Source organism: Balaenoptera physalus (genome assembly GCF_965194825.1).
Source record: "Balaenoptera physalus genome assembly, chromosome: 1".
Lineage (NCBI taxonomy): Eukaryota > Metazoa > Chordata > Mammalia > Artiodactyla > Balaenopteridae > Balaenoptera > Balaenoptera physalus.
The window spans coordinates 146,514,886-146,539,655 of record NC_138882.1 but is presented as its reverse complement, the minus strand read 5'-3'; the positions used below and the strand labels follow the sequence as shown (position 1 = coordinate 146,539,655).

The 24,770-nt window shown below is 40.4% G+C and overlaps 1 protein-coding gene across 5 annotated transcripts in view; it reads right to left on the bottom strand.

The window, feature by feature from the left end:
• Window positions 1-24,565, bottom strand: part of MYSM1 (Myb like, SWIRM and MPN domains 1) — a 74,245-nt gene extending 49,680 nt beyond the window's left edge. For 2 of the 5 annotated variants that reach the window (XR_014251908.1, XM_082417741.1), the window contains exon 1: window positions 1,004-1,516. Coding sequence is in view for 4 of the 5 variants with exons in the window: in XM_082417741.1 (XP_082273867.1) it covers window positions 1,004-1,068 (65 nt within the window). In the remaining variant the exon portion in view is untranslated. Of the gene's footprint in view, window positions 1-1,003 lie in introns of all 5 variants that reach the window. The other 3 variants (XM_082417742.1, XM_082417743.1, XM_082417744.1) reach the window with 2 other exon arrangements.
• Between the last annotated feature and the right edge of the window lie 205 nt (window positions 24,566-24,770).

The following is a 24,770-nucleotide window of genomic DNA, read 5'->3' as shown; positions in this document are numbered from 1 at the left end:
TTTACATGGTTCAACCTAGAGACTTCTAATGAAGTTGCTCATAGTTACAAGCAACATAGATGGCTGAGTTTAGAATTGAGATCTTCTGATTCCTGACCAGTCTAGGCCTCTTCCATTAGTAAAAGAAGATTCTGAAAGCACATTTTTAAAATGGCATGTATCAACTTCTCTCTCTGCAAGCAAGGAGTCAAAGAGCTAGATGTCTCAAGCTGGAGGATGCTGTTTAAAATCACACTGGCCTGCTCTGCAGGAAATGGTACTAAATAAGTTATGACCCCCTCACTGGGTCCTCAAAATACTAGCCCTGGTGGGATGGTAAAGAACACAACGTTTACAGCGCACCTACCTTATGCTAGAGCACATCCTATAATTATTTCATTTGATCTTCACAATAACCGTATGAGGTACATAACATGATTGTCAGCTAACACATGAGCTGAGGCGCAAGGTCACACTGCTAGTAACCGGCAGGGTCAACCCAGAGCTGTCCAACTCTAAAGTCCAGCTCCTTTCCTTCAAGTCACGCTGCTTCTCGGGAAGTTTTTCATAACTATCCCTACATGGAAAAGGAAACCGGTGGCCGGTAGGGATAAAACGACACGCCCAAGGTCACACGGCCTGCAAGCGATGGAACAAGACTCCTAAGCTCGGGTACTGTCCAGGGGCCGCCCTTGTTCTAGTTATTGTTGGGCGGTGGCAGTAACGGAAGAAGGAATCTAATTGCTGAAGAGCGGACAACGTGCTAGGCGCGGCCGGCGCCCTCACAGCATCCCGGTAAAAGGTGTAAGGGCCGTCGGTCACTAGCCTCCGGTACCCGCCCCCTGGGCTCAGGAGGTGCCCACAGGCGGGATGGGCGAGGCGTCTCCCTGGCCGCTAGGAGACCCTGGCCCAGCGGATGGTCTTCCGCTCCCCTGGCCCCTGCCGGAACCGCAGCCTTTCTAGGATACCCTCCTCACATCTGCGCCCCTCCTTGTCTCTGCAAGACCCAGTCTCTACGCCTCACCCAGACGGTGCCGCCGCTGGCACCACGTCCCCTTCGATATCCACATCCGCCTCTTCAGCCGCCATGATGGAACCTGACCCCAGCCGTCCTCTCGAGAGATCCCGCGAGAGGTGGAGGGCCTGAAGGCGGGGTCCTATGCGTCACGGGGCGGAGTCGAAGCCTCGGCCAGCTTTTCCCATGTACAGGAAGCGGGGCTTTCAGAGAAAAAGATGTTGCGGAGCCCTGAGCCTTCGTCCTTGTGACTTTTGTTGACTTGTAAAGACCTTGGCAAGTAGTCCATGGTTGGGTTTTGAAGAGACCGTGCTCTTGCATAAATTCTTTGGCGCCTCACTTCTCTAATTTGTAAAACGGGGATAATGGTAAATAACTAGTGTGCTGAAAAGATCAAGTCAGACCTACTTTGAACTGTGAAGGTGGCAACAGTGACCCTTACCTGCTGGTTTTTTCTTTCTTTCTTTCTTCCTTTCTTCCTTCCTTCCTTCCTTCCTCCCTCCCTCCCTCTCTCTCTCTCTCTCTCTCTCTCTCTCTTTCTTTCTTTCTTTCTTTCTTTCTTTCTTCCTTCCTTCCTTCCTTCCTTCCTTTCCTTCTTCCTTCCTTTCCTTTTTTTTTTAAGAGAAGGATTATTCAGCACTTATTGAAGTGCTGAACAACATCTGTTTTAAAATTCAAAAGAACATTTAAGAATGTAATTTATGATTGCATATTTTATTTCATAGAGATCTTTACAATTAATTTAAAAATCACTCTCATGACCGTTGATCTTCACAATAACCCAGTGAGGTAAACAAGACTAGTATTATCAGTCACACATTACAGATGAGGAAACTGAGGCTCAGAAAGCTGAAATGACTAACATAAAGGATAGACAACTAGTCAGAGACAGAACTGGGACCAGAATCTAGGCCTTTTGACTCTTTATGAGTACTCACCCTCTACAGATCATGTTGTTAGGAACTGTGAAAGACAAGCACCATTTCTCTCAGAATTTATGGCTCCTCAAGAAATTAGATATTGGCCTATGTATTCTTCTACCTTACCATCTATCACTCACATTATTGTAGCTGTTCATTCACTTGCCTCCACCGCTGGACGGTGAATTCATTAAGGACAAAGACTGTATCTGCTAGTCTTTGCACTAGTCCATATACTACCAACATTCAACATGGTGTCTGACACACATAAGGTGTGCAATAAATATTGAACTGATGAATGAACCAATCAGTTAATGGAATGAGCTCACTTCCCACACTGTTGTGAGTTTGTCCCATCTCACCTTTGTGCTCAAGCCATAAGATGAGCTGTACTATGAATGTGATGGCAGAAGATGGAGAGAAAGTTTTGTAAAGAAGGAGATCCAGCGCTCAGAAACTGAATAATGCCCCATCCTTAGGTCACCCTGAGGGTGCTTTTCCTGTTGCCAAAGGGCTTTTCCAATGACCGGTCGCAGTGGTAACTGGCATGCCTGTAACAGAGTAGGCATTCTAAGATATTTGTTGGATGTAATTTACAGCAAGTTTAGATAGATGGATATAACCAGATAGTCAAAAGAAAATAGGGACTTCCCTGGTGGCGCAGTGGTTAAGAATCCGCCTGCCAATGCAGGGAACATGGGTTCGATTCCTGGTCCGGGAAGATCCCACATGCCGCGGAGCAACTAGGCTCACGCGCCACAACTACTGAGCCTGCGCTCTAGAGCCTGTGCTCTGCAACAAGAGAAGCCACCGCAATGAGAAGCCCGCACACCACAACAGAGTAGCCCCCGCTCACCACAACTAGAGAAAGCCCGCTTGCAGCAACGAAGACACAACGCAGCCAAAAAAAAATAAATAAATAAATAAAAATTAAAATAAAATTAAAAAAAAGAAAAATAGATGCTTTTCATTGATCTTTACATAGCAGGCAGGATGGGAACCCTGGTAGTACTGTCTGGATACACGTGATATCAAATGCTTTCTAGACCATGACACAGAATACTGTGTGAAGAGCATCTCCTGCAACACAGAGCTAAAGGCTTTCTGGCCCAGTGCCAGGCATCAGTAGGCATTAAAATATATGTGGAAGGAAGGAAAGGAAGTCCTGAACAGAATTCAGATATGCCTCAAGGCCTTTGATATAAAGGCCTCCCTAAACAGAAGGACTAGTCTGAAGCCTCTCCATACATACCCCACACTGTGCTCTTGGTTTGCTGGCTTTATGTGAAACAGGCTCCATAAGGGTCTAGCCGAACCCCACCTGCAAGGATACAGCTGTAGCCCCACAGTTGGGTGGACTCCTGAGGCCTGGTCTACTATTTATAATTCCTTGTTCTAGAGGTCTGCAACTCTGTGACTTGTTTAAAGACCTATTTTCTCACCCATTTTCTGAAAAATTCAGAATTCAGAATTCACAAATATTTATATTCCTACTGTACTCAGTACTAGGGAAATGACATTGAACCAGATGCACTCAGTCTCTGCTCTCATAAAATCTATCAAACATGCAATTTCAAGATGATGTAATAAGTTCTATGATGGAGGAGTTACAGGCTGCTATGGGATCACGGGGGGGTGGGCACTTATCCCAGAATAAATACTCTCCTATACCACATTTTTGAGGATGATATTCATCAGTTAAAATTTGAGAGTAATGCTCTAGACTCTGGGGACTATGAAATAGAAGACCCTGTCCCTAACTTGGAGAAAAAAACCAATGAAAAAAGATTAAAAGAAATAGTGTCTGATACTTACACAGAGCTTAAAGACAAGATCTGAAAGGCTCAAGCTGTTTCCAGGTAAACTTAACTACATTTCCCCTCCCTCACCAAAAAGCTCAAGAGTACTTATAAGAATACAAAAATAGGTAAGCCAGACAGAGAAAGAAAAATATCATATGACATCGCTTATATTTAGAATCTAAAACAAAGAAGAAAAAGATACAAACTTATTTACAAAACAGAAAAAGACCCACAGACATAGAAAACAAACTTATGGTTACCAAAGGAGAAAGGGTGGTGGGAGGGATAAATCAGGAGTTTGGGATTAACATATACACACTACTATATATCAAATAGATAACCAACAAAGATCTACTGTATAGCACAGGGAACTATACTCAATATTTTGTAATAACCTATAAGGGAAAAGAATCTGAAAAAGATTATATATACATATGTATAAGTATATGTATATATCACTGTGTTGTACACCTGAAACTAACACGACATTGTAAATCAACTATACTTCAATAAATTTTTTTTTTAAATACAGAAATACCCAGCACCCAATAACTTTCAAAATCTCTGGCATCCAATTATGAGGCATGCAAAGAAGTAGGAAAATATGACCCATAATCAGAGAAAAAAATCAATCAATTGAAACCCACCCAATACTGTCACAGTTATTAGAATTAGCACACTAAGGCATTAAAATAGTTGTTATAACTGTATTCTATATGTCTGTATGTTAAAAAAGTTAAGTAGAGACGTGGAAAATATAAAAATAATGAAACTGAATTTCCAGAGACGAAAATTACAATGCCTGAGACAAACAATACACTGGGTGGGATTAATGGTAAATTAGACATTGCAAAATAAAGGATTAGTGGCCTTGAGCACATAATCAAAGAGCTATCACTTTCATTTTAGAGGTGAGGAAACCAAGATTCAGATAGAGTTACAGAGCTGAGTACCAGAGCTGGGATTCCAACCCAAGTCTTTCTCACTCTACACTTACTCTGTTATATTTTCATTTACCACAGAAAGAAAAGGGTATTTTGCAATACTATGTATGATATTTTCTCATTTGGTTTAAGAATAAATCACAATCAGGTATCTCTGATTTCTTTGAGGTGCTTAGGTCTAGAAATGAGTAGAAAGTGTATTCTGAAGGCTGGAAAACTGTCAGATTTTCTGTCCCCCATTAATACACTCTATTTGATCCTTTGTTGATCCTAAAGTAGAATTAGCAGGAGGTGCCATACCTGTAAATCCTCCTGAATGCTGTTAGAGAAACATTCAGTCAATTAAGTGTCTGTCACATATCTCAGCTACATTGTGTTTGAATCCTTTGGAGAGCTTATTTATTTCCTTTTTCCCCATTTCTGGTGAAAAAAGATCACTGCATTTTTATTGAAAAAGCAAAGTATAATGGCAATATTAATCCATAAAAGCTGGCATGTTAATATTCATTCTAATTAGTTCAGATTTGTAACGTGCTTTAAAAGTGGGAAGTGTCATACAACTGCTCACTAATGTTGTTATTACATTATGATCCAAACTGTCAGCTAAATGATTGCCAGGGATTCAAAAGAGTTCCCATTTTAAAAATAAAATGGCCAGTTAGTGGGGAGGAAAACCACTTTATCTAAATAGAGGTGAGATAATAGATGCACGCAGACATAGAATTATAGGCTACACTTGGCAAGCATTGGATATGGCTTGAATTGTTCCAGGAAAGCAAGCTGCATTTTATTTTATTTTCCCTCCCCAATTCCCTGAAATCACATAAGGTAGCTACTGAAAAAGCTGTTCTCAATATGTTGTAAGGAAAGCCTGCCAATGCACTTCTTACATTTTAATTACAATAATGTTACATTCGTCTGACGTTATTCGGAAGGAGAAGAAAAGATGCCAACATTAATGAGCTCCTACTGTGTGCCATGCATTTTACATATATTATTTCCTTACAGCCCTTTGAGGCAAGGAATTGTTATCTCCATTTACAGATGTGGTAACTAAGGTTCAGAATAGTTAAGCAGTTTACCCAAGGAAATGTAGCTTATCATCTTGTCATTACATCATGCTATCTCAGGTTGGGTACTAATAGCATCATTCAGAATTGCATCTTTTCTTCTCAGCAGCCCCCAGTGGAAGGATTATTCCTCTTTCTCAATAGCTCCGGGAGGATGAGTGGGGCTGGCCAGGCTTGGGTTTCATGCCATCCCAGAAGCCAGGTGGACTCAGTTCCACCAGCACCACATGGAATAAGAGGAATGGTGGCTCCCCAAACAAAATAAGGGTACCATTTCCAGAGAGAGGAGGAATGGATGCTGGGTAGGTAAGACAGCAGATGCCCACTGTACTGTTCCATGTTGCATGTCCCCTCTGTTCCCTCAAGCCTTGGATACAGTCTGTGAACCACTACAGGCTCATGTTAACATTGTTATCAGGCAAATTATTCAGCCTCTCCAGTCTCCTGCTTCTTCATTTGTAAAATGACCTATGAAATAATCTCTTCCAGGGTAAAATTCTTTGATCCTGCTCTTATTCATCTCACAAACATTTATTGAACATTGTTATGGGCAAAACAGGGGGATGGGAATGTCGGAGTTTGCATGGGTTTATATATAGTTCTCTGGACCACAAACAAAACATGCCCTCTACTTTAAATCTGCATCTCTTCTCCCATTCCCAGCCCATCCACATTCTCAAGGGCACTCTGCCTCTCTCCATCCCTCCCCTCTCCCTCCCTCCCTCTCTCCCTCCTTCCCTCCCTCTGAAAGGGCTGGTTCTGACTGAACTCTGATCTTCTTTTGCCCTTTTGAAACTCTGGCTCAGAGTTGCCAAATCCAATTTTTCTTTTAAGACCAGCCAGAAATCAAGATTAATTTGTGAAAACCAATTCAAGTTTTTAAAAAACGCTGTTGAAACAAACACTTATGAGGGCTATATCTGACCTGCAGTTTGTGACTGTTGTCTTAAATCCTTCTCTCATACAAAATGTAATGCTTCAGTGTTTTTGTTTTTGTTTTCACATATGCTTGTCCTGCTATTAAAGACTTCTTAAGGGCAGGGAAAATGCTTCTGTTCTTCTTACTCATGACATCTAGCACAATGCCTGGTACACAGTAGGCACTTAATAATTGTTGAATGGATGAGCGAATCAAGTGGAAAGAATATGGCCAGAGTTTTGTTTTAATTGAAAACAAGGAAACTTACTTTATAAATACATAATCAATGAATATTTTAAATGAGAAATATATATGGCAATTGAATTATGATCCTGACCAAAAATACACAACCCAATAGACAAGGGGAAAATTATAAACCTAAATAGATTCCCAAAGTCCCTTTCCATTACTGAGGGAGAGACACATGAAGTTCTACTGCCTGACTATTTATTTAGAGTCTATACTTTCGGGGGGAACCGAGGGGAGGCAGAAGATAAGTAATTAAATTGAGGAAAATAGTTCACTGTGTATTGATCCTAAAGGACTGTTTAAGATCAACACCTGTGCTGGCTCTCATTTCTATAACTCACATGTGATAGAATCCTTGTGCACAAAATCCAGTCCAGTGTCCTTCACTTCATCATCTTGGTAGCTCCATTTCTATGTGAAAAGTCAGCTTTAGTGTTATCTCCTCACTTAACATCTTCCTGACCATCCACATACAAACCCTCCCTGTTCCACAAGCCTAAAGCCATAGCGCATGCTGTGTCAGGGTGCCATCACTCTGGCATATAATTGTGACCCTGCCCATGTCCACACTAGCCTGGGGCCTTTTATGAGGACGGGGACCATGTATAGGTTATCCATGCCTAGCACTTAGTGGGTGCTCAGTCAATGTTTGGAGAATTGCATCAATGACATGTCCTCTACATTAGGAAGCATATCATCTCCAGAGCTTCAAGGTATTCAGTTCAATCCAGTAAGTGTTTATTGAGCACCTATTATGTGCCTGACACTGTTCTGAATGCTTGGGATATGCCAATGAATAATAAAGACAAAGTCCCCTACCTTGGTGGAACTCGCATCCTAGCAGAGGGGAAAAGAAAATAAACAATGAACATATATTAATTAATTGTATATTTGTTAGAAGTGGTTGAGTGCTAAGGAAAAAGAAAAAAAGTAAAGCCGGATAAGGGGCCCAAGAGTTCAGAGTGGTGGAGGCCTGCAGGATTAAAGAGGGGGCTCAGGGTAGGTGTTATGGGAAAGGTGGCATTTGAGCAGTCTTGCAAAACTGAGGGAGTTGGCCACCTGATGTCAGGAGAAAGGGTTCAGATGGGAGAAGCAGCCAGTGCAAAAGACTCCAGGTGGGAGTGTACCTAGTGGAGGCCAGTGTGAAGGAAAGTGAGCAAAGAGGAGAGTATTTGGAGAAAAAGCCAGACTTGTGATAGGACCGCATTTTGTAGAGCTTTAGGTGTTCTAATAAGGACATTAGTTCTCATGCTTAGTGAATCTGGGAGTTATTGCAGGGATCTAGAGAGATTAAAGATAGATTTTAGCAGTATGAGTTCACTGAAATTTACTTAAGATTACATACTGAGTGGTTGATAATGTATTTAATGTTTCTTAAGAAACATACAACATATGTCAGATTTCTTAAGAAAAAAATCCCATCAAGTATAACGGATACTTTTCTCAAAATAATTCCTTTTTTCCAGGATCATGTATGATCACCTTTTTGTCTCTGCTGACTTGGTTTTCAATCCACATGACTTATTTCTCCTTTTTTCACACTACATTATAATGTCTCTTTTGAACAGCCATATCAACTGCTTGAGAAATAGACTGACTGCCATAAAATTTCCCATTAATTTAAAATGTGTGTTTTAAGTATGGAGGTTCCCTAAAAAACTAAAAATAGAACTATCATATGACCCAGCAATCCCATTACTGGGCATATACCCTGAGAAAACCATAATTCAAAGAGAGACATGTACCACAATGTTCATTGCAGCACTATTTACAATAGCCAGGACATGGAAGCAACCTAAGTGTCCATGGATAAAGAAGATGTAGCACATATATACAATGGAATATTACTCAGCCATAAAAAGAAACAAAATTGAGTTATTTGTAGTGAGGTGGGTGGGCCTAGAGTCTGTCATACAGAGTGAAGTAAGTCAGAAAGAGAAAAACAAATACCATATGCTAACACATATATATGGAACCTAAAAGAAAAAAGTGGTTGTGATGAACCTAGGGGCAGGACAGGAATAGAGACACAGACTTAGAGAATGGACTTGAGCACATGGGGAGGGGGAAAGGTAAGCTGGGATGAAATGAGAGGGTAGCATTGACATATATACACTACCAAATGTAAAATAGATAACTAGTGGGAAGCAGCCGCATAGCACAGGGAGATCAGCTCGGTGCTTTGTGACCACCTAGAGGGGTGGGATAGGGAGGGTGGGAGGGAGGCGCAAGAGGGAGGGGATATGGGGATATATGTATACATATAGCTGATTCACTTCATTATACAGCAGAAACTAACACACCATTGTAAAGCAATTATACTCCAATAAAGATGTTAAAAAATAAATTTTACATTAAATATATTCATTGAAAAATAATAAAATAAAATGTGGATAATAAGACCTACCCACTGCAAAGGGTTGGTATGAGGATTAAACTTTGAGTCATTATATATGAAATAGCTTCATTTTTTCTGAAATGTTATACAGATACAAGGGGGAAGCTTTCATTAACACAGATATCTCTGTTTTGCATTAAAAAGTGTACCCAGCCTGTGGATTATACCAGGAATTAGCAAACTATGTCTTGTGGGCCAAACCTGACCTGCTGCCTGTTTTTGTAAATAAAGCTTTATTGGAACACACATACACACAATATAAAATGTGTGTTTTAAACTCATAGAAGAAGAGATCAGATTTGTGGTTACCAGAGGCAGGGAGAGAGTGGGGAGGGGGGAGGGGGGAACTGGGGAAAGGTAGTGAAAAGGTATAAACTTGAAGTTATAAGATAAATAAGTACTAGGGATGTAATGGACAACATGATAAATATAATTAACACTGCCGTATGTTATATATGAAAGTTAAGAGAGTAAATCCTGTGAGTTCTCATCACAAGGAAAAAATTTTATGTATTTTCTGTAATTCTGTATCTCTATGAGATGATGGATGTTCACTAAACTTACATGGTAATTTTATGTTGTATGTAAGTCAAATCATGATGCTACACACCTTAAAAGGTGCTGTATGTGAATTATATTTCAATAAAACTAGAAGAAAAAATACTCAAGAGAAAAAAATTAAAAAAATAAAATGTGCGTGTTGACTCCACTGAGGGGGCCTTAGTCTATATGGTGTATGCTGGTTACTCTGCTGGATTCAGTAGCTACTGAACAAAATCTTGCTGGCACTGCTAAGAAGTTCATACCTAATATAGAAACTGTTTATCAGAAAGCAAGAAGACAAATGCCATGAGGCAGAGGTCTGTGCCTGGCACCGTGGAGGTCTGATGGGGCAAGGCTAATTCTGTGCAAGTTAGGAAAGAGAGACCTCTTCTGCATGGCCTCATCCTCTTAGCCCATCTTTTACTCCAGCTGTTGCCATGGCAACCAGCGTCACACAGGTATAATCTGATAGCACTACGCATCTCTCATTTTCTGTACCAGGACTTCTCTGACTCATGTACAATCTGGGAAAGCAAGGATGTTAACATCCCATAAGGCAAATAATGACCCATGGGGAGCAGGACTTGATGAGTAAATGCCCCTCTCTTCTATCCCACAGGTAATAATTCTGAAGTGCATCCTGTGCAGATCCTCAAATGATCCCTGTAGGATGGAGCTCCAACTGCTCACAGAAAGGAGCAAAGCAATAACTTACTCTTCTATTATTGACTTGGTCTTCTTCACTGTTAAACTCTTTCCAGTCCTCCTTCATAATCTTTGGGACTCAGATAAATCACCCTCTTCAAGCCCTGGTCCCACACCCTTTTTTCCTGGGGAAGCCCAAGCTAATACAGTGGTGTTAGATCTGGGTTTTGAAAGTTGAGCATGAGTTTTCCAAGTATAGAGACAGGGAGAGCGCATCCCAGGCAAAAGGAAAAAGCAGGAGCAAAGACAAGGAGGCACGAACAGTACAGGCACATCTAGGGATTTGCAGTAACCAGCTGTGGCTGAAGCATGGGGTGTTTGGAGGATGTGAGGAGGAGAAAATTCCTAGTGGGAAGGTTTGTTGATTGAAAAATACTTATCAGATATACTAAGCTGAGAACATTGAAAAAACGTTCCCTCAAAAGTTTTGTTTGTTTTTCATCATAAGCACCTGCATTGTTCTTCATTTCTGGGAAATCAGTGGCCCATGGACTGGATAATAACTTTCAGCCATGCTGAAAGTTGAAGACAAAGTTGAATATTTGGGTGAAAGACCAAATTCTGGAAAATAAAACTGCTGTTAGTGTGCATATTATCTACAGGTATGTAAAACAATTTACAACCATCTTACCATGACCAAAAGAAGGGGACTCCAAAAAATTTCAAGGAAGTAAAGTAAATGGAAATGAATTGTGTAATATGCATTGTTATTAATTAGTAAAATAGCAGTGAATTTCATTGTTTTATTATGATGAACAAAAAAGGTTTACAAGTGCTTTTGTGTAATAATTCCCACATTATTTACTTTTATTTACCCATTAGGTCTTAAATTCTTTAACCACAAATACTCTTAGGGAGGGGTGGTACATTTACATTTGAAAAGAAATTTTGGACCTCTTTATTTTAGTACTATGTTCTGATTTATACAGTAATGACCATATTTCATCAAATCTTAACTTCATTATAATGGATAATAAGTTATTCCCTTATTTTATATGTCGTTACGAATGAAAAAGCACCCGCATGCCACAACTAGAGAGCAGCCTGCGCCGCAGCGAAGAGCCCACGTGCCACAATGAAAATTCCGTGTGCATCAATGAAGATCCTGTGTGCCGCAACTAAGAATTGATGCAGCCAAAAAAAATAAATAAAATTAATTAATTAATTTTTTAAAAAATGAAAAAACACTGCCAATTACATTTTGACATGCTGTCAATTGTAAGATGCATCCTGATTTCAGAGATTTGAGAAAATAGGCAACGTAAATTAGATGTCTGTAATTTCATTTCCCTCGCCTGATTGTGAGCTCTGGGGGAGATGGGAATTTGACTTGTTCAGCTTTGACTTTTTCTACCACTGGTACAGTTCCTGGTACATGTATAGTTGATATGTGTTCACCAAATGTTTGCTGAATTAAACTAAGCAGATCTCTATCTATCTTTACCCATGGTGGGTATCCTACCACAGGCTAGGACATTCCTTGGGAGGAGAATTTCATCACCCATCTCAGAACCCTGCATAACATAATGACATAGACCTACTACTGTTCAGTATCAACAAAAATATCATATTACCATCTTCTTGTTTATACTCAGTTGAGAAGTCAAAGTGTGTGAAGATTTTCCACAATGTGTTTTATGTATGTTTGTCTCCATGCCACACATCATATTCTATCACATTTATAAGAAAACCAAGGCCCTCTTTAAAAAAAAAATCATTGTTTATAAGTGGTAGTAAAAATAATTTTGAAAGTACAGATATTGTGTTAATTGTTTACACGGGAAGGTGTGTTTGGGAGGCCACATGCTGTTTGTAACTCTTCTAAGCCTTTGAAAGGATTTACGTAGAAAGAAAAAATTGGACATCAAGGAATTATTCATATACATTCTTTTGTGGTTTTCATTTAAGGCAGGAAGGGATTTTTCAAGGTTTTCCATGCTTTTATTTGATTTAATTTCATGCTCACTGAGGCCCGTTTCCATCGCAGCCACCGACACCTTGAACTTGCTGTGATTTTCCTCTGCTAAGCAGCCCAGATGATATTTGGTAAGATTCTTGGCATCTAAGCTCCATGTCTTGGAAACAGACCTCCCTGCATTAGTGAAGATTCCGGGGCATTCTTCTTACTGATCCAACTAAGCCTTTGAAAATATACTATGACCACGAGGATTTTTCAGCCTTAGTCTGGATCTGGCATAAAAGGAGCTGGGGACCTTGGAAGGTTCTGATGCCTGGGGTGCAGTGGTTACACCTCATTAGCCCCAGAGCAGGGGCTCCTTTTCCCCCTTGCTCTTGTGGTCTACACCTTCCTATCCTGGCCCATGGCCTAGACTGCCCACGCCTCCGGAAGACAGCACTGTCATCTGACGTGCTTCCCGGGAGAGTACAGACAGACACACACCCACCCTCATACTACCGCTGCAGGGATTTCATCTTTATTTTTATTTGGTCTGCTCACGGCTTGTCCTAACTTAAGAGCTTAGGTGGATTCTCTGAATGGAAAAGGTGATGTTTGCCAGAATGAACAGTGAATGGAGGAGTGGAAAGTGAACAGGAGGGAATTCTGGCTTTGCATTTACTGGCATGATGCATTTGAAAAGTACTCATCCTTACTGGGTCTCTGTTTCATCATCTGTAATGGTGGGTAAGGATCCCTACCTCGGAGGGCTGTTGGGAGGATGAAATGACATGAAACAAAATGAAATAAAGATAATGTAAGTGGAAAGGCTTAGCCCAGGGTATGACACAAGGTTAGGTACTTAACAAATGTTATGCTGCCTCAGGCGACAGTTGTTCTTGGCTATGGCTCTCCTCCAAACACAATGCGTCTGGGTTTGACCATAATGTCTGCTGTAGGTCTGTGTTCAAAACAGTCGCTCCTTCAAATGGGCACTAGCTTGCCTGTGAGGTGTAGCTGAGAATGTCACTGGGGACCAGGCCTTTGCTGCCTGCCCGGGGAGGAGAGTTCTGCATTTCTGGTTATCATGGCCCTTTGCTGTCAGTTGCCGCTTGAGATGACTGACATGGTCTGTATTAAATCTGAGATCATACGGCCTTGCCCACATCCTCCCCGTTCAGTGAGTAGGACAGACAGACTCTAAAGCTGTAGAATGATTTAAACATGAAATCTGAGGTCTAATAATTCCCCTTCATGTTGTGCAAGCCAGAAGGTTTAAAATCACACGAGAATGATTTAAGGGAAAAAAACACTCATTTCTGTTCTTGGCAAACACAAGCAGCTAATGCTTTGCTAGTCTGGTTTTCTTAAATGATCTTTACTTAGAGAAGGATCCATTGCCCAAAGAGAGTATCTGGGTCAGGAATCTGCCAGCGGGAAAGTGACTGGCAAATGCTCTGGAGTTCAGATGGTTGGGGGCTCAAAGGCCTGCCCCGGTGTGTGCTGGCCTCAGAGGGAAGCCGGGCTTTAATGTGCCTTTACTGGATCTCGATGCTCCACCCAAGGATCTGGAAATGAAGAAATCCCTTTGCGCATTTGTCTCCTTCCCTTCAGATGACATATGCCAGCAAAGGGGTAGGGTCTCTGCTTAATACCCCTTGTCGTCTCTCTTTCTTTATTTTCTCTCTGCTTTCTTTCCCCCTTTCTCCATCCTTCTCCTGCCTCCCCTCTTTGAGTAAAATCTAGAGCAAAGTGTCAACTCAGAAGGCAAAGCTCTCTGTCTTCAACTCTTATGAACTGTGTGACCTGGAGCAAGTCACTTAACAGCTTTGAATCTTTTTTAAAAAATATCTTGAAAAATAGAGGAACCATATTTTTCCTGTGTCCAAGCATTTGTAAATTAACTTATTAATCACATATCTACTAAATACCTTTGGATGCCAGGCCCTGGACTGAAGATACGGGGGATGTGGATACAAAGGTGATTAAAATACAGTCCCTACCCGATGGGTGATTACACTAGAGTGGAGAATGATACTCAACTCATAGTGCTGTTTCAAGAATTAAATAAAATAATGCAGTTTAAAGTATTTTGTGAACTGAATAGTTCATTATGAAAAGTAAAATATTAACACTTCTGACTTCCTTTCAGTAACTTCTAAAAGGCTTAATTTCTGCCATCAAAATATCTCCTTGGGTTGACCTAGACTTTCAGATTGCAAGCCCTGTTGGAACTCATGGAATAAAGAACACATGGCTATTATGTTAGGTATGATGGACATTTGACATCTCCGGCAGAGACCTAAAGTAAAAGGGCTTAAATACTGCAGAAGTGTCTTTCTTTCTCATGTAGCAAGCCATGCATTGGCAGACCAGGGCTGATATAGCAGCCCCTCCTTGGGTCATTCAGTGGCTGCTTAAGGTATTGCCCTTCTTGGGATGATCCAACCTGGCAGAATCCAAGGTGGCTACCAGCATTACAGCTGAAAGTCAGCCAGCAAGGCAGAGGTAAGAGGCAAAATGGAGAGTACCCCTTCCCTTTGGGAAGTTACCTACCTCCTTCTGCTTATGTCCCATGAGCCAAAATTTAGAATTAGGTGACCTCACCTACTTTCAGGGGAGGCTGGGAAATGAAGTCTTTACCCTGGGCATCTGTCCCACCCCACATCCAAACTGTCAAATGTGTCCAGAATCCAACCCCTCCTCGCCATTACCCTGTTTTTACTATGGTCCAAGTCACCATCATTCTCCTTTGAATGACTGCAGTAGCCGCCTAACTGGCTTCCCTGCTTCTACTCTTGCTCTCACCTGGAATCTTCACTCAACACAGAATGAATCTTTTGGAAGTCCGATTTTTAACTTCTTTACTCAAAACTCTCCACTGGCAGGTGAGACTCTCAGGATGAGATTCCTGTTACCTGTGACCTTCTCCCCTCCTCCCTCACCCACTCCAGCCACACTTGCTTCCTTGCTGGTCCTCAGGATGGCAGACACACTCTTGTAGGATGCTTTTTACTGACCATTCCTTCAGCCTGGAAGACCCTCCAACTCAGATATTTACATGGCTTATTCCCTCACCTCCTTCAAAACTATGCTCAAAAGTCACTTTCTCTTAGAGGTTTACCATTACTACCCTGTTTAAAATTGCAAGCCCTGTTTCCTTCCTCTACCTATCTACCTTATGTATATTTTTCATATTAGGTACATTTTCTATTATTTGGTATACTTTACTTATTTATTATCTTTACTGTTCGTGTGTATCTTCCTTTGCTAGAAAGACAGCTCCATGAACACAAGGATTTTTATCTTTCTTTTAAACTGATGCATTCCAGCACCTGGTACAGTGCCTGGTACCTAATAGATACATAACAAATATTAGTTGAATATAAGATTGAATGAAGAGATGGAGTCAAACCCAGTTCTGAAATTTGAGTGCTGGACCCACTTTGTCTGAAATAAGACCAATTCTAGATTTTTAAGTTCTGCAGGTCAACAAATTCATTTAAAAATTTTATTTAAGAAAAACTGTTTAACTAAATCAATTAGAGTTGGGATTTTGTTATTTGCAAGAAAAGATCCCTGGCCTCCAGAGAGAGCTGATGTAGACTGGGAAATAATGGAAGACCTCTCTGAGGAAGTAACAGTTAAGCTGACGCTTGAAGGATGAATAGGAACTGGTCAAACCAGGATCAGGGAAGAGGATGAGCAGTGCAGGGAGAGTATTCCAGGCTGGTAGGTGATGGGAGCCCCAGGGCAGGCAGGCATTGAAAGCTGTCTGTTGAGACGGAAATATGATGAATGAGATGGAGAAGGGTGTGAGATGGAGCCAAGAGGTGAGCTGAGGCCAAATCATAGGAGGGCCATGGAAGCATGAGGGAAGATTTTTAATGATATTCTGAGGGCAACGGAAAACACATTACGGGCTTTAAGCAGGAAAGTGACATGATCTAGCATATTTTTCTAAAAGATCACTTTGGGTATTGGGTGGTTAATGTATTTGTGTGTGTGTGTGTGTGTGTGTGTATTTTGGGGAGAGTATTGTGAAAGTGGGGAAGATCAGGGATCCAGATGAGGTATGATAGTTGTTTGGACGTGAGTAGTGGCAATAGAGAGAAGCAGATGAAATTGAAATACATTTTGGAGGTATAATCAACAGGATTTTGTGACAGATTGGCTATGGGTGTGAGGAAGAAGGAGGCAACAAGAATAACTCTTAGGTTTTTGGCTTGAGCAATGCAAGGAATGCAGGTGCTCTCTGCTGAGATGTGAAGACTGGAGCTGGAGCAGGTTGAGGGAGAAGCCCTCAGTCAGAGGCAATGTGGCCTGATGCAAAATGCTTCTTGGCTGAGTATTGATGATGTTTTCTACCATAGTTAGGCACTGATATATCTTGAATATATTTGTTGGACAATCAGTTTATTGCAGCACATTAAAATTCCTTTTCCATGAGAGAAAGGAGGAACGCACTACATTTGCTCTATTTTTCTCTGCAAATGATGTGGCTGAGGTAAATTTCCTCAGAGTAAGAACATGATCCCAGCCAAGATTGTGTCATGCTGGGATCGCGGTGCTGAAGGCAGTGATTGTTCTTAGAGGTGTATTCAAGGAATAGTTAGAGCACCCCCTGCTGGGGAGGTTAAAGAAGGCCTCCAGCATCACATGGGGAATTGGAGTAGATGGTCTTTGTGGCCCTTCCAACTTTGGGGTTCTGTGATTCAGTGGGATAGCCAATGAGAAGGGTAACAGAAAGCAAAATCTGGACGGGATGAAGGAGGCCCCTGGGATGAAACAAGTTACTAAGTGGTTTCTAAGAACTCATTCATGTCTTAAAAGTAAGACATTTACTCCCTTAGGGCAGCCCGGGTTTTTGAGCCACCTCTGTAGACTTATCGTCTTCCCAGTATCAAAATAGTAATACACAAGTGGAGGTTACAATTTTGAAATAGTATAACATTTTTTGGAGTCTAAATTTACGGTGAGGGCAAGGAAGAACGTAAAGTTTATTGCTTTTGGAACTTAAAAGTGGGAGTTGTAGAGCCAGACAGACTGAAGTTTGAACCTACTCTGTCATGTACCAGCTGTATGATCTTTAACAAATTACTTAAACTCTCTGGGCCTCACTTTTTCCTTATGTAAAGTACAGTCAATCCTTAATATCCAAAGGGGATCATTTCCAGGACCCCCTTGGATACCAAAATCTGCTGATGCTCAAGTTCCTTATATAAAATGGCACAGTATTGCATATAATTTACACACACCCTCCAGTGTACTTTAAATCATCTCTAGATAACTTATAATACCAAATACAATGTAATGCTATGTAAAGAGTTGTAAATACAATGTAAATGCTATGTATATGGTTGCCAATGCAGCAAATTCAAGTTTTACTTTTTGGAATTTTCTGAAATTTTTTTTCAATTATTTTTGATTTGAGGTTGACTGAATCCGCAGATGTGTAACACGTGGATACAGAGGGTCAACTGTGGAGGAATTTATAGTTCCTGCCCCATAGGATTGTTGTAAGGACCAACTGAAATGGATTCTGGCATGGAGTAAATGCTCAAAAAACATTAACCTATGAGCACTTGGTGCTCAAATGACCTGTTTTACAAACATCCTAGAAACTATAGAAAAGTTTGAAAAAAGTATCACTTAGAATAAACATTTTAAACCTTTTTTCCATGTGTTTTTTTGTTCTGTACATTTGTATTATATAGTTATGATTGTATTGAATTTTGTATTCTGCTATATTAGTCTGCTTGGTATGCTATAACAAAATACCATAAACCGAGTGGTTTAAGAAACAGACATTTATTTCTCACAGTTCTGGAGGCTGGGAAATCTACGATCAAGATGTGGTAGATTTGGTGCCTGGAGAAAGCCACGTCCTGGCTTGCAGACAGCCACCTTCTCTCTGGGTCCTCACATGGCCTTTCCTTAGTGCATGCTCCTGGAGAGGGAGATGGATCTTCTTCTTCTTCTGATTCAGGCACTAATCCCATAATGAGGGCCCCACCCTCATGATCTAATATAAACCTAATCACCTCTCAAAGGCTCCACTCAAATACCATCACACTGGGAGCTAGGGCTTCAACATAAGGGTTTGTGGGAGCGGGGACACTAGCATTCAGTCCACAACACTTGCTCTTTCTCTTAATACTATTAGACCGTTAACATTCTCCCTATTATTTTTTATTGTTGTTTCCCTAATAAGAGTTTTATTATTTTTTAATGATAATCTTATTGAGACATAATTCATATACCATAAAATTCACACTTTAAGGTGTTTTATCAAAGTCACAGAATGTGTAACCAGCACCACTATCTAATGTTATTTATTTATTTATATTTAGCTTTAAGATCTAATAGGAATTCTTTTATTTTTTCCAGATTTATTGAGCTATAATTGATATACAACATAGTACAAGTTTAAGGTATACAACATGATGATTTGATACATTATATATGGCAAAATAATTATCATCACAGTAACTAGCTAACACCTCTATCCCATCATATAGTTACCATTACTTTTTTGTGGTAAGAACATTTAATAAGTTTAGCAACTCAACTTTCAAAATATAATACAGTATTATTAGCTTTAATCATCATGCTGTACATTGGATTCCTGGAACTTGTTAATCTTATAACTGAAAGTTTGTGCCCTTTGACCAGTATCTCCCCATTTCTCCCACCCCCCAGCCCCTGGGAGCCACAACTCTACTCTCTGTTTCTCTGAGTTCAGCTTTTTCAGATTCCATATATAAGTGATATCATACAGTATTTGTCTTTCTCTGTCTGACTAATTTCACTTAGTATAATGCCCTCAAGTTTCATCCAAGTTGTGGCAAATAGCAGGATTTCCTTTTTTCTCATGGCTGAATAATATTCCAGTGTGTGTGTGTGTGTGTGTGTGTGTGTGTGTGTGTGTGTTGTGTGTATCTCATATTTCTTTATCCATTCATCTGTTTTGTTTTGTTTTTTAACATGGGTATAGTTGTTTTACAATGTTGTGTTAGTTTCTGCTGTACAATGTAGTGAATCAGCTTATATGTATACATATATTCCCTCCCTCTTGCGTCTCCCTCCCACCCCCTCATCCCACCCATCTAGGTCACCACAGAGCACCGAGCTGAGCTCCTTGTGCTATATAGCAGGTTCCCACTAGCTAGAAAACCATAAACGAGATGAAAAGACAACCCTCAGAATGGGAGAAAATATTTGCAAACAAAACAACTGACTTTGGATTAACCTCCAAAATATACAAACAGCTCATGCAGCTCAATATCACAAAAAACAAACAACCCAATCAGAAAATGGAGGGGAAGACCTAAATAGACATTTCTTCAAAGAAGACATACAGATGGCCAAGAGGCACATGAAAAGATGCTCAACATCACTAATTATTAGAGAAATGCAGATCAAAACTACAATGAGGTATCACCTCACACCGGTCAGAATGGCCATCATCAAAAATTCTACAAACAGTAAATGCTGGAGAGGATGAGGAGAAAAGGGAACCCTCTTGCACTGTTGGTGGGAATGTAAATTGTTCCATTCATCTGTTGATGGACACTTAGGTTGTTTCCATATCTTGGCTATTGTGAATAATGCTGCAATGAACATGGGGGTGCAGATATCTCTTCAAGATCCTGCTTTCATTTCCTTTGCCTATATACCAAGAAGTAGAATTGCTGGATTATATGGTAGTTCTATTTTTAATTTTTTGAGGAACCTCCATACTGTTTTCTATAGCAGCTGCACCAGTTTACATTCCCACCAACAGCGCACAAGTGTTCCCTTTTCTCAGCCTCATTGACACTTGGTATCTCTTGTCTTTTTGACCATAGACATTCTAACAGGTGTGAGGTGATATCTCATTGTGATTTTGATTCGCATTTCTCTGATGATTAGTGATGTGGAGCACCTTTTCATGTACTTGTTGGTCATTTGTATGTCTTCTTTGGAAAAATGTCTATTCTCTGCGCATTTGTTTTTGTTTTTGGCCAGGCCGCGTGGCACACAGGATCTTAGTTCCCTGACCAGGGATTGAACTGGTGCCCCCTGCAGTGGAAGTGCAGAGTCGTAACCACTGGACCACCAAGGAATTCCCCTGCACATTTTTAAATTAGGTTGTTTGTGTTTTTGCTATTAAGTTGTATGAGTTCTTTATGTATTTTGGGTATTAACCCCTTATCAGATATATGATTTGCAAATATTTTCTCCCATTCTGTAGGGTGCCTTTTCATTTTGTTGATTATTTCTTTTCCTGGGCAGAGGCTTTTTAGTTTGATATAGTCTAACTTATCTATTTTTGCTTTTGTTGCTTGTGCTTTTGGTGTCATGTCCAGGAAATTCCTGCCAAGAAGCTTTTTCTCTGTGTTTTCCTCTAGGAGTTCTACAGTTTCAGGTCTTATGCTTAACTCTTTAATCCATTTTGAGTTAATTTCTTTGAGTAGTGTAAAATAGGGGACCAACTTTATTCTTCTGCACGTGATTGTATCACTATCTAATTTTAGAACATTTTCTTCACCTCAAAAAGAAACTCCACACCCATCAGCAGCCATTCCCAATTTGCCCCCTCTTCCCAGCCCCAGGCCACCACTAATCTACTTACTGTCTCTATAGATTTGCGCATTTTGAGTATTTCATATATATGGATTCATATATATGTCATTGTACAATATGTGGTGCTTTGTGACTGATTTCTTTCACTTAGCATAATGTTTTCAAGGTTCATCTATGTTGTAGCACAAATCAGTACTTCATTCCTTTTTATTGCCAAATAATATTCCATTGTACTATAGTTTGTTTATTCATTCTTCAGTTGATGGGCATTTGTGTTGTTTCCATTTTTTTGTTTTATGAAAAATGCTGCTCTCAACATTTGGATTGTCTCTATTCTAAATTCTGTGTAGACATATTTTTGCATAGCACCCATGGATAATTTAAACTAGAGTTTACCTAATGACTTCCATATCGTTGGACATTTAGGTTGTGTTTTTTTCTGTCATTCTAAATATTTAAAGTCTAAAGTTTACTTTAATCGTTATGTCCTAGTGGTTATATTCGTATTTATGGTGCTCTCATGATTAATATAGTTACATCCATTTTACTTGCTTAGTACTTGAGGCTGATCTTGCTAATAGCATTTTATTTTTCTTCCTTGCTACCATCTTGGTTCCTGATGACTGGTCCTAGAGCTCCTTGCAAAAGTGACTTGCACCTTATAAATGGACTTTTTTCTTGATCCAGCTCATCAATAATTTCCCATCCATGTCAGTTATAAGCAGAACCAATCATTATACTCCATCCCTTTTATCAGAACAACCCAAACTAAGTCAGTAGGAGTTTTTCTCTGGAGCTTTTTCAAACTTGCTCTGGGGAAGGAGTCCCTCAGTCTCTGGCCATGAAGCTGCCAGAATGTGAGTCCACACATAGAATTCTGGTCAGAAAGAATGACATCATTCCATAGAGGTGAGGAACAGAGAGAGACAGCACTGATGAGATTTGAATCTGTGGCTCCAGGTGTCCCTGTGGTCAGGTACATTCCTATTCTTCTGTGGTTTGACCAACGATCCCCATCCCTAGATTTTTGGTTTAATCCACTTCATGTAGGATTTCTGGACAGAATCTTTATTTACAACTTAACTTAAGGTGGGGATACAATCCCATTTCTCAGGAGCATTCAGATCAAATGCCAAATGAACACATCCACAATTAACAGCAAAATGTTAAGGGTGGATATGTTTTCTATAGATATTTTTCTATTGTGCAATATGGTTGAGAGAAGATGGAACTGGATTCATACAGACTTGTCTCTGCCGTTTATCAGCTGTGTGACTTCAGGCAAGTTATTTAACCTTTGGAAATCTCAGCCTCCTCCCCTGTAAAACAGAGATGATAGCCCCCTCACAGAGTTGTGGTGGGGCTTAACTAAGATAATGTATATTGCGATCTATGTTAATGCGTATTACTAGAGATTCATTTTCCATCTTCAGCAATTCTTTCGCCTAAGATTTTATTAATAAGGCAATGGAGGAATACCAAATGCAATGGTGAAATTCACCCATAAGCTAAGTCATAAAAATTTTTCAAATTTTGTGCTTACACTTGAATGCTCAAAGAAGATGGTTATCAGAAAATGATGTCCTCAGTGCCTCTGCTTTCTTCCCTACACAACATTCTGGTTGCCTGCTCCATTTCCCTGCCTCTAGATGCATTGCCTATGAGGCAAGTGCCTGAAAGTATTTCAGTTATAGTTATATGTCTAGGACACAGGTGCTGATTCAGAGAAGGCTCCCAATAAAGATATGCTGAATGAATGACTTGATGGATGAATGAATTAAAAATAATCATGGGGCGGAGGTGGGAAAACACCATATTTGTCACCTTAACAGAATTTCCATTCTCTTTCTCTGTCTTGAGCAGCAAGAATGATTGGAAGCAACACGATAGTAACTAAAAATAAATAAATAAATAACAAAGGCCCAACAAATTTAATAAAGCAGATACACACTGTTGGCTTCCCAGGGGTCGAGGAAATTAGAAGTCATGTTTGAGTTGTGTACAGGATATGATGGCAGTCTCCAGTCTCCAGGGCTTTGTTTACCAGCCGCTTTTGGCAGAAAGTTGTCTTGATCTTTGTGAGAAGTAATGTAAGCAAACCGTCAAACATGTCAAGAGAAAACCAGCAACTTACCAACCATGATTATAATTGCCTTAGTTTGTTTGTAAGTTTGAGGATATTAAACACATTATTAGCAACATGAGCAAGAATTCCATATCAGTAAGGGTACCAGGCAAGTTGGGAACCTGTTTAGTACCTAACCATTTACTCTACTGATTGTCAGAGCTGTAAGGGAGCTTGGGGTTCCTCTGCAATGCCAGTCCCAACACTCCCCACTATTGGTTCTGGACCAGTTGAGTCAAAGAGAAGACAATGAAAATATCAGATCTGGCCTGGAGAAAGTAGCCTCAACCTGAAGCCAAACTAGATTCCTCTTTACTTATCAACCCAATCACAGGTAAGATCAGCAAGGCAAGTAGCCCTCACCACCAAGGAACAGCCACTCACCTCACAGAGGAGGAGGAGGAGAATGCTCACAGGTCACACAAAAAAAGAAGGAAACAAGGGCAGGCCGTGTGTGAACAGCAACCCTGAATACCTTAACCTTGGCCAGTACGGGACTGTAGACTGATTAATGGAGCTTAAACTATTGGCAAACCACCAATCACTAATAAGTTAGTAAGGGGCAGAAAGACTGGAAATCTTACTCTAGCAGAATGTTCCGGCTATCTATTTGTGCTTAACAAATTGCCCTGTAATGTAGTGGCTAAAACAACAATATAGTATTTTCTCTTAGAATTCTGCTGTTGAGAGGCTTAGCTGGCTGGGTTTTGCTCAGGGTCTTTCACGTGGTTCTCATTAGAGATGGTGGCTGGCATTGGGGTCATCTGAAGACTTCTTCACTTATGCCTGGCACCTGGGATGGGATGACTGGTCCAGTGGGGGACTGGTGGGGCATCTCTCCTCCACTGCTTTCTCTACTCTTCTGGTGTGGGCTTCCGCACAGCATGGAGGACATAGAGTAATCAGTACATGGCAGATGGCACTGAAAATTTTCGAAGAGGCCTGGGTGAAAACTGCAAGATTTCTTATGACCTAGTTTTATGAGTCCAACAACATGACTTCTGCTACATTCTATGGTCAAGTAAGAGATTGAGCCCAGTTCAGATTGAGGGGAGGCACATTCAACTCCACCTCTCATTAAGAGGAATAGTACAAAATTTGTGGCCATCTTTAGTTTACTTCACAGAAGTTCCTTCATGGAAAAATGAGGGAAGGGAGATAGAAGCTAACAATTATTGAAATAGTCTATGTCAGGAGCGCACTGCAAATATCACTACTGATTCTCACAAAGACCCTGCCAAGTAAATGTTATTATCCCCATTTTACTAGTGAGGCAGCTGAGGCCCAGAGATTAGGTGACTTGCTGAACACTAGGTGGCAGAGTTAAAATTCAAACTCAGTTATGCCTGATTCCAAAATGTTTTTCTTTCTGCTACACTGCGCTATCATTCATCTATTATGAATCTCTCATTATATGGAGAACATTGAAGGTAACTTAAGTGCCTGTGAACTGGTGGATTTCAAGAGAATCACTTTAATGATGGTTTCACTGGCCCAAAATTTGCTCTTGTTCAATATTAAATGAATTGATATTAAGCAAAACTCATCCTCTACCTCATGGAATGCACCATAAGGTTGGAAAGACTGCTGTTAACCAAGAGCTCATCAAGAGAGATTTTCCAATGGCACAACCATG